Source organism: Cervus elaphus, chromosome 24 (genome assembly GCF_910594005.1).
Source record: "Cervus elaphus chromosome 24, mCerEla1.1, whole genome shotgun sequence".
Classification (NCBI taxonomy): domain Eukaryota; kingdom Metazoa; phylum Chordata; class Mammalia; order Artiodactyla; family Cervidae; genus Cervus; species Cervus elaphus.
The window spans coordinates 41,496,926-41,510,699 of record NC_057838.1 but is presented as its reverse complement, the minus strand read 5'-3'; the positions used below and the strand labels follow the sequence as shown (position 1 = coordinate 41,510,699).

Below are 13,774 nucleotides of genomic sequence, written 5' to 3'. Positions count from 1 at the left end.
TTTCTTTCTGGCATATTATTTATTTGACACAATCACAGGTGAACAGGCTTTACAGACATCGTGTGGCCGTTCACATTCAAAGCTTCTCCTCTAAAGTGATTACTTCCGGGCTGAACAAGTATATCGTTTAGACGAATTCCGTGAACAGGCTAAGTCGGGCAGGCATGGACATGTGTGATGCTTTCTTTCCCCCATATATGGAACCTAAAATAAAAAAAGAAAACTGAGTTAGAGCAGGAAATGTTAAAAAAAAAAACTATTCTTAAGGAATTTCTTTGATTAATAAGTTAGTGTTTATTAAATATTAACTGTTCCTCAAACAACAGCATCTATGTTCATGTATTATCCTTTCACATCCTTACAACCACTCTGTGAAAATGGCTAATACTTTAGTCACACCCATCTTATAGATGAGAGACAGAGGCACAGAGAGGTTAGGAACTTGCCTGAGGTCACATATCCAGAACTTGAAGTTTGGCTGGCAAATGGACCTGAAGGACCAAGCTTTTAATCAGCTAGCTACACTGTCTTTTACTTTTTCTCATTTAGTTCTTTTTTAGAGTGTCCTGCTACTGAAGCTCCTTGAAGAGAACATAACTTTATGGGCACAACCACATGCATATACAATGAGCAAATAAAAATTCACTGATGACGAGAAATGTATAAATTCATACATTTGTGCAAAGATGTGAGGGAGTTCCCTGGCAGTCTAGTGGTTAGGATTTGGTGCTTTCACTGCTGTGGCCTGGGTTCAGTCCCTGGTCAGGGAACTGAGATCCTGCAAGCCAACAAAACCAGGGAAGGAGGCAGCCCGATTTGCAGAAAGGCAACAGAGCAAACCCCAGGCAGGGAGAGCCCGCAGTGAAAGGTCGCTCTCACCCCAAGCACAGTTCAGTTGCTGTTTCTAAGAACCTGCTTGTGCCTTGGGTGAAGCTAGGTTGAGGAGGGTCAGCTAGCAACTGGTGTGGCTGTTCTCTGTGCCAGGGGCAAGTGAAGAACTCAAAAAACATGTATGCTTTCTGGAGGCAAAGAGCAAAACCCACTTTTCTTCCCATAGGAATGGTGCCCTCTCAAGAATCTGCCTGCTTTGCAAGGGATAGGGAGAAAGTTTAACTCTAGGCCTGCAAGTGGTTGATATTAATGAAATGAGATGTCAAATTACCCAATTGAGGTTAATGTTAGAGAGGAGAGCTATTGCAGTCTCATGCCTTCAGGGGATCCTTCCACAGTTCACACATGGCACAGAAATGCATCCTTCCTGCTTCCCAGCTCAAATGCTTCCTTTGGTATCATTTTAGTGCATTTTCTATTCTATTCCACCAAAAGAGGCTACCCCACATCAGCGATCTATCCTTACAAAGAAAATCTTGAGATGCATCTTCCAGATGCCTTCTAAATCATTTCTTTCTGCATCAAACAAAAGGCTGAAGAAAAGGCTGTCTGCAGACAGTGGCAGATGCAGACAGTGGCAGAACCATTCTAACCTTATTTCCAGGTTGAATTGATTGGATGGACCCAATTCTATGGGTGTTCAACAATGGTCAAGGCTAATTATTCTGGGCATCATCTTTGGATGCTACCATGCTCATGTTCTCCTTACCTTTTCCTTTCTTCTCTTCCTCTTTCTTCTTTCCTACCTTCCATTTCCAAAATGGCTCTGGAAGGGCCAGGGAGATGGTTGAGATCAATAAATTCAAAGGGAAGAGTAGGCGGGTGGGGATGGCACGTGGGGAACAGGCAGGACCATCCCAGTCCCTTTGTCCTTTTGTGAGAGCACTACTTCCGAGGCTCTAAGGGCAGTGTCTACACGGGGGCACGTGGCCACGGGTCCCATGCAGACACGGGCTAGAATGGTTCTGTCACTGTGTGTGTCGAAGGGTCCATGGAAGCTGGCTCATTCATTGCCACTGAGAATATATCAGAGGAGGTGGGGGCAGCAGGAATGGCTTGGACAATTACAAGTGGATGGCATGAGACATAATAACTCATGACTTTGACCTAGAGATTTTGAGAGATTCCTTTCACTGAGCCCCAAACTACTGCATGAGCCAGTGGTTCTCCATTTGGGGTGAGGCTGCCCCAGGAGATGGCTGGCAACGTCCAGAGCGATTTTTCTGTGTCACAGTGAAGGGAGGGGACATCTAGTAGATAGAGGCCAAGGATGTTGCCAAACATCCTACAACTCAAGGGACCTTCCCCATGGCAAAGAATCATCTGTTCTCAAATGTCAACAGTGCCAAGGTTGAGAGAAACAAACACAGGCAGCAAGGAATGGGAGCCTGGAAAAAGGGAGTGCTACCTGTAACAGGCATGTCACTGCTCCACATGGAGAACACCCACCAGGTGTCTTCCATTCATTCATTCAACAGACACTGCCAGCGTGTCACCAGCATATCAGGCCCTGTTTTAGGTATTGAGGATACAGTGATGAGTCAAACAAGAAAGGTCTCTGCCCAACACGGAGTGTCACATCAATGACAGATACGCAGTAAGACAGTTTCAGCTACTAAGAAATCAAGGCTTCAGACTGATGCTCTGTGTACCTCGACACTGCGGTCACTCCTGGGCCTGCCATGTGGGTTCTCAGCAGCTAAAGCATCAGGAAAGAGAAAATAACTCTCACCGGCAGCCTGCCACAGGCCAGGCCACAGAAAGGCATGATGTCTGAGTGTCATGTTAAAGCTGGATGCCAGATTTCTGTCTCCCTGTGACACAGGCTAAGTGGCTTCCTCGTGAGGGGAAGCGACACACCTGACCGAGGTCATCAAGCCACAAAAGGAACATGTCACAGTCAAACCCATCTCCATCTTCTTCCAAATACTACCAGGCCCAGACTCCAGGCCCTGGGAAGAAGAGGGAATCTTTTAGTTCTGAGTGCATAACACTCAGCCTGGTACAAAGGACACACTCAAAAATATATGTGTCAAATGCTTGTCTTCTACCCCAATCCCACCATAGGCTGTGACCTCCCTGAGGGGTAAAGAGGTGACCTTCTCAGGTCCTGGGGCTCCACCTTCATCCTGAATCCCCCTGCCTGGCACCAAACTCAGAAACCAAAGGCTCTTGCTTATGTAGGGTCCCTCCAGGGTCTAGGAGGGGCCCTGGCAATGTGTTCTCAAGGTCATGTGCTTTTGTGAAACCTTCAAAAATGCCTATTATTCTTTTTCTTACCCAGGGCATCATGACTGTGTAAACATCAACCTAGATTTGCTGCAACTCAATTTAACACAATGATTAGACTGGCAGGTTCCTTTATCCCTGGGTGCCCTTTCCTTATATTTATCCTTTTTCAAGATCCAGCCTGTGTTTTTCCCTCCCTCACCCGAGCTTTTCTACACTGGACCAGCCTGTAGCAGTTTTCTCCTCCATCTACGTGCTCTCCATCACACAGACTACAATTTCTGACACGGTGAACACCCCGTAGATATCTGCCGATTTCTTGACTGTCCCATTCACTGCTATTTCTACACATGTATGGCAAGCCTAGTAGCTGCTTGACAGTCACACATGCACAAGAAAGTGTTCACAGAATATGCATCTTTAGATGAACAAATATAGCCAAGGAGCTAATCATGTACCAATGCGAGGGTTTACTTTAGAATCAACTATCCACTCAAGTCAATGCTTCTAATACTATAGATTTCCAATCAGCAAATTCTAGGAGTTACCAAGGCAGAACCTTCAGCACTCTTGAGAAGGCATGATGCCCAATACATTTGCAGCATTTTTAAAGAGAAAACAGCGCTGATATGAAACAAAAATATTATTTGCTGTCTCTCAAAACAGAGTCGATTGTGTTAAAGAAGGAAACACAATGGGATACTTTAAGAAAAGCTGAGTCACATGACATAAAAAACACTGGCCCAATAATGTTTTTCCTTAATAAAACTGGTTTTGTTACCACCTTATCAATAGAAGTATATAGTTCAAAAAAATTCAAATGGTATAAAAGTACATAAAATACAACTGACAAATCCCATATTCCCACAGTTTCTGGTTTTAATAGCTATGAGGAGTACCGCTGTATGCTTTCTTCTAATATATTTTCTTTTTCTTTTGGGAATAGGCATATATTCTCATGGCTTCTCAGGTGGCACTACTGGTAAAGAATCTGCCTGCCAATGCAGGAGATGTAAGAGATGTGGGTTCAATCCCTGGGTGGGGAAGATCCCCTGGAGAAGGAAATGGCAACTCACTCCAGTATTCTTGCCTGGGGAATCCCATGAACAAGGAAGCTGGCAGACTACAGTCATAAGGTCGCAAAGAGTCGGCCACAACTGAAGCACTTTAGCACAGCACATATATTCTCCGAACCCTAAATAGACAATTACTGATCTCTCGCCTTCCCGTGAGCATCACGTTAACCTGGGGCCTGAGCTGACGGAAGTGGGCCTGACACAGACCTGGGCCTCCCACTGCACAATGTCCCCAGAAAAAATAAAGAAAAACAGGGAATGGTGGGCCAGCCTCCTCGGTTGTATGGAACTGGACTTGAGTTGGGGAACCTTGAGTCTCTGGGACTAGAGGGGCATAAAAGATATGTAAGAAATAAGAGTGGCAGTTTCTGTGGGTCAAAGGGCCCCCCTGACACACACACACACACACGCATCCTGGCAATCGTGTCTGGCACCTGCGTGGATGACGGCAAAAGAAGCTGTGTGCTTGGGGAGCTGATAAGTTCCCTAGAAGGTGAACATGCTGGATCTCCTATGCTGTGTCTTGGAAGGCTAAGTAAGTGAAGTATTAGACAGTGGTGCTCACCTGGGGTGATTCCAGCCCCCTGCAATGCCCAGGGGGACATCTAGAGACCATTCTGGGATGGGGTGCTATGGGATCTAGCCGGTAGAGACTAGGGATACTAGTAAACATCCAACAATGCCCAGGGCCACCCCACAACAAAGAGTCATCCAGTCTAAAATGTCAAAAGAGCCCAGGCTCAGAAGTCCTGTTGTTAATTGGAAATTATTTTCTTCAGAAAAGGAAAATGTGTTAGTCAAGTTTTAAAGTGCAACTCAAAAACAAAAACAAAAAACCAAAGCAAGTGCTAAAAACTGTTAACGTAAAAAATGGAGCAAAATTTAAAAATAAGGTTAATTTTTTGAAGGAAATATAGTTGATTAAATTTAATATTTTAATAAAATAATAAGCAACAAAAGTACTCATCACATAATTTTAAACTTCTAAAGCCCATGAGTAAACAGTATAGGATGGACATGACTAACCTTTGTAAGCTCTGTTAATGAAAGTGTGGGTACTAATAGAAACTAGTGTTTCTTAAACAGCAAAGTGTTCCCAGTAGATATGTGATTTAATAATGCACTCTTAATTATTAAAAATGACTTGTTAAAAAATCAATACATGTTATAACTACTATCTGCCTAAAAATGTGTTTAGAAAGCATGCATCCTATTCCTTTCAAGTAGACATATTTTATTCTATTTTTGAATGATCAAATGTGAAGTTAAAAATTTTACAATTACAAAATTATAGCCTAGGAGTGTCTAAACTGTCTAATTAATTGATACATCAGAAACAAAATAGCAAAATGAATTCAATAGTTTCTACCTATAGGTCTTAATTTCATTCATCAAATACTGTTCACTCTATCAAAATAATATCAGTGGCTAATGTCCAAGCGAAACCAGAATAGAAAGTTTAAAATTAGAGCAGGTATAGTCCTCACCTATTCACAGTCTTGTGTTTTTAATACACCAATCCCTGTGACCACAATCAGAGTTAATCTATTTTTTTTTAGAAGGCAAAAAGAAAATGGAGGGGGGAACGTAATGAGCACATCACATTTAAAAGAACTTTTATACAGTGTCCATCTATATTTTTACCATCTACTAATGAACTGTAAAACTTTAGAGTGGAGTCTCACCAGGACATATTTATTAAAAAAAATCTTTTTTAGTTGTTTTGAATAGAATATAGCTGAAAGACACTCTGGAAGAACTAGGTTTTCATCAGGATAAGTTAATTTCACTCAGAACAAGTAACAACTCTGGGACAAGAACTATGTTATTGAAATCACCTATGAAAATGTATTTTCAAGGCAGTAAAATAACCAATATGAACAGCTGTAATATTGAGGTCTAAAAACATGGTTCAAGTGGACATCTGAATGGGGGTAAATTCAGATCTGACATTAAAATCTTACTTTTTCAGTACTTTCAGTTCTTTTATCACTTAACTTTACTATGAAAACCATAATCTGTAATGATTGACTTTATCAAAAGTGTGATTAAAATCACGCACAGAGATGCTCCTGGGTTTATGGCAGGAGAACGATTTTGTTTTCTTTCAAAACTGACTTTGCATTAAATCTGAACTAGAAACTATAGGAACCAGGAAAACAGAATCTGGTTCTCTTGTCAAAATATCTCAATATTTGGAAACCTCATTGGAACTACAGGATGAGACAAATTTCAACCCTGGACTATTATGTGTCAACTCAGGGAGCATCTTCCCTACACAAACCCATCTGGGTTAACTGCCCTGAAAAAGAGTTCAAATTAAACATGACCACAGCTTTCACTGAAGTAGATGCCAATGGAGTGATGGACAGAGCGAAATCCAGAGCCTATTCTCTGACCTATCGCCTTGGGACCTCAGTCACATACTGAGCCCCTGTGAAGCTGAATGTTGTGCAGAGGATGGGAGAAAACCAAACCTTACTTCACAGACTTGTTGTATTAAATGAGAATCACAACATTTAGTATCATATCTAGGATCTGGTACACCATGGCATACAAGTGGCAACTAGTACTGCTATTTGTACAAAAATAGTTGATGAGAATCACAACATTTAGTATCATATCTAGGATCTGGTACACCATGGCATACAAGTGGCAACTAGTACTGCTATTTGTACAAAAATAGTTGCCCAGAATGTGTCATTCTTGACTTGTTTTAGCAAACCAGCTGGGCACCCGAGGTTATACTAACAATGTACAAAGACAATTAATTCTGAAAGAACAGTGAATTAAGAGTCAACTCTTAAGCGACAGCGACTCCCACGGACAAAAGATGACTCGCGTTGGATAAGGCTGATGAAAAAAACTGAGACCAAGGCCAAAGGCAGCTGGGCAGGCTTCACCTCCCCACCCCCTCCCCCACCAAGGGGAGTGGGGTTAGCGGCTTGGCACAGAGCCAGACAACTAACGGTTTTGAAACCTTTCCTGTCTCAAAATGGCCAGGAATAAAAGGTGCATATCATGCTTACAAATGACAGCCCCGACTCAAGCGGTCAAACCACGGTGAGGAATGGTACCAATGCAACAGGAAGTGTTTCTCAAGGAAACCACGGGAGAGCCCAAGGTCATCATGAGATGGCTCTAAACAACTAGGGTCCCCACTGCAGCACATTGAGCGAACTCCAGCCTATTTATTTCCATATTTCATTCAGATAGAGTCAAAACCTTAGCTATCTGTAACTGTGGAGTATAGGAAAGATATTTGGCTCCATTTCAATTTTAAACCCTAAGCCACACGTGGCAAAAAGAAGAAGGCAGAATGCAGAATTCAGTTTGCTTTGAGAACATTTAACCTGTTTTTAGAGGATATGACGGGTAGAGAGAGAACACTGCAGAGGACTGAACTTACCTCCAACAAGCCACCAGGCCTGGGACGTGTCCTCCAGCACACACATACCATGCCGCACCCACCCCTGCACCCTGGACCCCATGTAACTGCTGGTAAGTGAGGATGTACTGACGGCCCAAGAAGAGCAAGGCACCTGCAGCCTGGCACCCCTGGGGGATTTGGCTGGAACCATACTGGGTTTCAAATGTTTTGTATCTGAAGGACACGGATTCTCCAGGCTCCACAGACTTCTCCGCTCCCTCCTACCTGCCACCCACCCACTTGCAGAAGTCCCACACAGCTCCCTGGCCCCTGCAGACAGGAGGGTCTGCAACGCCTGAGGACACGACCTCTGCAGTCCCGTCCCACCCTCCCATCACTCTTGCCACTTCCTGTCAATAACTTTCCGAAAATGGTGTTTAGGTCATTGTGATATTGAGCTGTTAGGTAGTAGAATAAATTGGGAAGGTTAACATCATGAATCTCCAGGGTTGTGAACATTGCATCCTGTGGAGAGAGTCAAAATGTAGGACTTTCAAATTAAAATACAAGAGTGATTGCATCATGGATCATTTTCTACAAAACCCAAAGCACAAACTTATGTGCTTCTGCCTTTTCAGTAGGTCTGACATTAAAACTTTTTAAAAGCACTTTCATATTCTGATTTCACCAAAGAAGTATACACAGTATTTTATATATACACGTATATATGTATATAATATAAATGGCAATATATATACATAAATGGTCTTTTAGGATATAAAATATATTCATATATCCAAAAGTAATATATATTTATATCCTAAAACTGTTAAGCAAAATTCAGTGTTTCAAATTATTTTTATGAAATGTTTCTAATGCCATGAGAACAAAGATAAGTAAATGATCAATTAAATAAGGGTGGTAAGAATACAGTTCTCTCAGATGGAAATGGAGAGGAGAATGGAAGAGGTGTTCTACTTCATCTTCTCTGATTTCCAATTTCTAGCACGTTTCATGTCATAGAGGCCTTGCTTGGAGTTGAGTAACTGAAAGGTAAGAGAACCAACAAGAACACATATATACTAACTTTATGACTCATCGGATGGCAACTGTCTCCCACTTTGCCCAGCGGTGTGCAAATCCGTATGCTCTTAACCCAGATACTAACAGCACAGCACATGCCTCCACCACACTGGGGGTCATTTTCGCAGGCCTGAAATGTAAGAAACAAACAGATAAATGAAGATAATCAGAACGACTCAGGCTAAAATTAGCAGTTAAAAAAAAAAGCCCTTTTAATATCCCACAGCTATGATTTTAATAATCTGACATGTTAAAAAAAACTGTAATCATTTATTTGAACATATTTACAATAAAATCTGATCAGAGGAGATTTTCCCACTTGGTGGGAAAAAAAAAACAAACTAAATAATGGCCCATACATTATGAAAATTTTAAACCCCAACACTTTTCAAAAAACAAAATTAGCTCTCTTTTTCTAGTGCTTTATGGATGAAACAGCTTTGAACTTGAAAGAGTTTATATTGGTCTTTTACCATACATGGCCATTAGGAACTACATAAATCAAATCACAAGATTCTATAACTATTAATTGTAGAATAAAGTGGGCCCAACTGTAAAAAGAGATTTAAATAGTCTCTAAAACTATCATGAAATGCTCCAGATCCACAAAGATACCAATGTAAATTTAAAAGTATAACTCATTTTCTCTTTCAAATATTTGCATTTTGGTTCATGAGATTTGACGTTGCTCACACCTCTGACTTGATTTTCACCATTCCTTTTGAAAGAAAGAAATTTCATAGGCTGAGAATGGGCAGACCAATACTTTTGCCTAATGTTACTCTTTTTTTTTTTTCGGGTGAGTAACCTGCAAAAAGGAAATTATTGCCTTAGGGTATACATATGTGTACAATATAAGATTAATGAAACTATTCTATGAGATCCATCAGATTCAGAAATGCAAGTGACAGATGCAATTATCAACAGTGATTACTCAAGACACTTGTTCCTAATATAAAAATTGTAAATACATATAATCAAAGAATCAACTATGGAGGAATTTCCTCACTTGACTAAACAGAAGTAAATAATAAAGTGTAAGCTTATTTGCATGAAAATAGATCCAAAGAACTATTGTTCTTTCCTAGAACCATCCATAAGTAGGATGCTTTGTTTGAATGGTTTTCGGTAATCTCTTTTGATAGTGTTAAGGTGAGAACATCCTATACTATATATGTAAGAAGCTAAAAAATCTATAATTTAGACAAATTTAAGCGCAGATTTAATGGAAACAACTAAGACACTTCTTCAGAGTTCTTAGTTTTGGGGACAGCTATAACTTCTCAAAACAAATATATGGGGACACTCTTATTCATTATTTTTTCATTAAAGTGATCAGCTATATTATTTTAGAGTTATTTATTTCCCCCATTAGAATTTTTTCTTGGGCTAATTAAAACAAGTATTGGATAAAAACTACAATTTTCATCTTGGGGTGTTTGGACATTTATAGGAAAATATACAAACAGTTCCATTTTTCCAGTTCTTGTCTGAACAGCAGAAATCACACATACGTAGCCATTACATTCCATAAATAAGATGTTCACTATATGATCTTTTTCATTACAGTTTTAACAAATCTATGTGGACATATAAATCAATTCAAAAACAACCATGTTACTACCTCCCCAAAAGTAAATATTTAAGGTGGAGGTTTTAGGCAATATTTCATTTCAACAGATGCTCAAGACCAGGAATTCTAAAGCCCCACTAGCTCTTTTAATAAGACAATCAAAATCCAGCCAAAATCTCTTAAATTTCAATCAATGACTTGGATTTTAAACATCCTAGAGATGACATATCTAGATAAGTTACTAGGTTTTTCATTTGACTCCAGATGGTTCCTGTCATGGAAACATAACTGTATTTCTTTGTTGCCATGCTGTTTTAGAGAAATTTTTAAAGATCCCTTTATTTTCTAGCACTGATTTGCAACAAGAAACAGAACACATATAATCGTATAAGCCCAGTTTAAACTTTAACAGATAAACATTCAATGTGATAAAATTTCACTTTGTAAAAATAAGGTTCAGTCCTTGGAAATACTTATAAAGACTTGCATAGGTTTATATATTTTTAATTAGACAGCTGTTTCTTAATGCCCTTCATCTTTAACCCACTGCAAATCTATTCAAATGGTGTTGTCTTGTGAATGGAACAAAAAGATACTTATATCACAAAGGAATTTGGGGCTCAGAGGATTAGGAGAAATTTAAAGAGCCAGCAGGGGAAGACGGGAAAAACCAATCAGATTTCAATTCTCTTGTATTAGAAAGACCTGTAAAAACTTTTTTTCAACCACAAGGACTGACAAAGCTATTCAAATACATCTATATCTGTAAAAATCTCTACAAACTATACTAATAAATATCACAATACTTATTAAATATCTCTTGGCCATAACCCAAATATCTATTGGTTGTAACCAAATACTGTTATAATACAAGGACTTTCAATGTGCTATAAGCACATGGAGACAATAGTGCTTAATTTTCTCAAGACAATGACATTTCCCTTAAATTTAAATGATATTTCATTATCTGTGTACTATCATCTCAAATATATAAGTTTTTTCTTTAAACCCTACTATGCGCACTTAGATATTTGAAATAATCTAATGGAGGTGTAAAATACTTTCAGACTTAGAAGAGTTGAACAATCAGGAAATGGTAGCGATTCTGCATTGTTGGCATAAAGTAGACATTTTCATTTTGTGCTGTAACGTTATCCTTCCAATGCACACAAAGAAAACTGTTGGTGGACCTAGGAGAGAACTGAACTAGTTCCTACTTCCACAAATGATGACATCTCTCTAAACTGAAACATCTACTTGGTCACCTACTCCATAATTAAGCCAAAGCACTGTAGGTGCTTTATCAGGAGCAGGAAACAGAAAACTTTTATAAGGAGAATCTCAGGATGTTGGGGGAAAAAATGAAAAACGCTGGAACTCAGAAGAAAGGACCCACGTTGCTTTTTAAAAGTGCACTCATGACCTTGGACCAAGTTATATCAAAGGGTTTTTGCAGAGGATGCTTTGGGGAGCAAACTCCTCAACCGCAGAATTAAGACTCCCAGGATCTGGGGGTCTTGCCCCTTTGCATTTTAAGGCACTTAAATTTTAAGGACAGAGGCTGGAAAAGCCGGGAAAAAGTGCTCGAGAAAACTGCCAAAAGAAACTTCTTCTAACTTAAGAGAAAAAAAGACCAAACACGAGGCCAGAGGGGCAGGCAAGCAGGAGAAGGTGGTGGGGAGCGACTGTAGTCACGTCTTCTTCCAGGGCGCGCCTGATGTCCTGGCCGTCCGTTGCTTAGGGATCAGGGCACTTTTCCAGCCGCTCCAAGGGGCGAGTGGGGCAGGTGACCCGGTCCGGGATAACCCTCCCGGGCCCCCACCTCCGGTCGCGGTACTCACCCCGTGTCCCGCTCGGTTCCCGCCCCCACGACCCCGCGGCACGAGGAGGGCGCGCACCCCGGGTGGACAGGTGCGCCCCCGCCGCTTACCCCGGTGATGATCGCGGCGTCGCCGGCGGGAGGCGTGAGCAGCAGCGGCAGCAGCAGCAGCAGAAGCAGCAGGCGGGCGCAGCGCGGGCTTCTCATGGCACCCTCGGGCCTGGGCGGCTGTTGGGGGACCGTTGGGGACGCGCGGGCTGCAGCACCGAACGCGGAGTGCCGGACTGGCCACTCGCGCGATCCTGCCGGCGGTTATAAAGGCGAGCCCCGACGTGACTCACGCAGCCGCCCGGCCGGCCGCACGCGCGGGGGACACGGCGCGGGCACACCCCCGCCCCCACCCGCCTGTCCCGGCTCCACGTGTCGCCGTGGTGCCGGGCGCCCCCACTCCGGGCGCTACGCAGGCAGCGCCCCCCGCGCGGCGCCCGGCTCGCGGCCAGCCCCTTGCCCCGCGCCTTCACTGCCTTCCGCACGCGCCCGCACGTCTTTTGTGGTCGGAGACACCCCCTCTGCTGTCCTGGTTTCCCCAGCTCCACGTACTCAGCGCTGCAAACTTGCAGCTCATTTGCTCTCCAGATGTTTAGGGAGTGCCTACAAAGGTGCTGCATTGGAGAAGGCAATGGCAACCCACTCCAGTGTTCTTGCCTGGAGAATCCCAGGGACGGGGGAGCCTGGTGGGCTGCCGTCTATGGGGTCACACAGGGTCGGACACGACTGAAGTGACTTAGCAGCAGCAGCACACAGCTGCTGGGCGCTGTGGACACACCGGGGAGTAAGGACGGGAGGTGCCAAAAGCCGCTCAATGGATTAATTTCTGTACGCCAGCTACTGCCACTCGGTCTGTCCTTAGGGTCCAGGAACTGAAAAGATGGGCAGCAAACAAGCTGGAACCGTGGGAAACATGGGGGTTAGGGAGGGCAAAATTACCCCTCATCCCACATCCCTGACGACACTGAGGGACTTGTCCTTCCAGCTGTGGGAGTCCAATTTCTTTCTTTCATTTCAAGGACTGTCCTCCCTTTCTCCTCACATCTGTTCCCTACCCTCTGCTCTCTGATTTTCCTCGCATTCATTTCTTCCCTTTAACATCACGCCAGCTTCAGGCAGAGCAGTTCGGGATGATGCCAAAGCGAAATGAGATCGCCAAGCTCCGGATGCCAGCCTGAGGCACCTTACGCTCCAGGTAGGCAGCTCTCTTACTTTCCAGTCCAAGATAATCATCTTTCAGTGTTTATAAGACGCGATACGACGTTACTGGGATTCGTTCATTTGTGTAAACATGACTTGAGTGCCTACTGGGTTCTAGGACCCCTATGAGAGGGCCGGTGAGAGCTTCCCCTTCCACTGTGACTAGCTTCAGGAATCTCAGCGGGTTTATCCTCAAGGAAATTCTTTTGAGAATACCTAGGTGTGACCATGCCAAACTTGTTTCCACCAAAGTTCTGGGAAGCTCGACTTTATTCCTTGAAACCTCAGCTTTCCCTGGCCCTGTTGAAAAGTAGATGTGTCTTCCAGTTTCTATAATAAATGCAGTGGGGAGAGCCAGGACAAAGTTACTTTCAGACTGTGGGGCTCCCCCCATGCCAAAGCATTCAGACTAAATGTGGAAAAAAAAAAAATTTTAAAAGGCAATTATCCGAATGTTAAACAGCTGAGTATTTGGAAAACTAAAT

At 42.6% G+C, this 13,774-nt stretch overlaps 1 protein-coding gene across 1 annotated transcript; it reads right to left on the bottom strand.

Moving 5' to 3' along the window:
- On the bottom strand, positions 1-12,473 carry PROK2 (prokineticin 2). The gene is made up of 3 exons (XM_043886786.1): positions 12,153-12,473; positions 8,654-8,779; positions 1-204 (listed from the first exon to the last, which is right to left on the bottom strand). Exons 1-3 carry the CDS (start codon positions 12,246-12,248, stop codon positions 100-102), a joined length of 327 nt encoding a protein of 108 aa, XP_043742721.1. The 5' UTR covers positions 12,249-12,473; the 3' UTR covers positions 1-99.
- Between the last annotated feature and the right edge of the window lie 1,301 nt (positions 12,474-13,774).

What these genes read in the sequence shown, in the direction of transcription:
- PROK2 (XM_043886786.1), bottom strand. Translation starts at nt 12,248, where the DNA reads ATGAGAAGCCCGCGCTGCGCCCGCCTGCTGCTTCTGCTGCTGCTGCTG. An exon ending in ACGCCGCGATCATCACCGGG is followed by an intron (nt 8,780 to 12,152) that starts GTAAGCGGCGGG and finishes CTTACATTTCAG; the next exon opens with GCCTGCGAAAATGACCCCCA. An exon ending in GCCATCCGATGAGTCATAAA is followed by an intron (nt 205 to 8,653) that starts GTTAGTATATAT and finishes TTTTTATTTTAG; the next exon opens with GTTCCATATATGGGGGAAAG.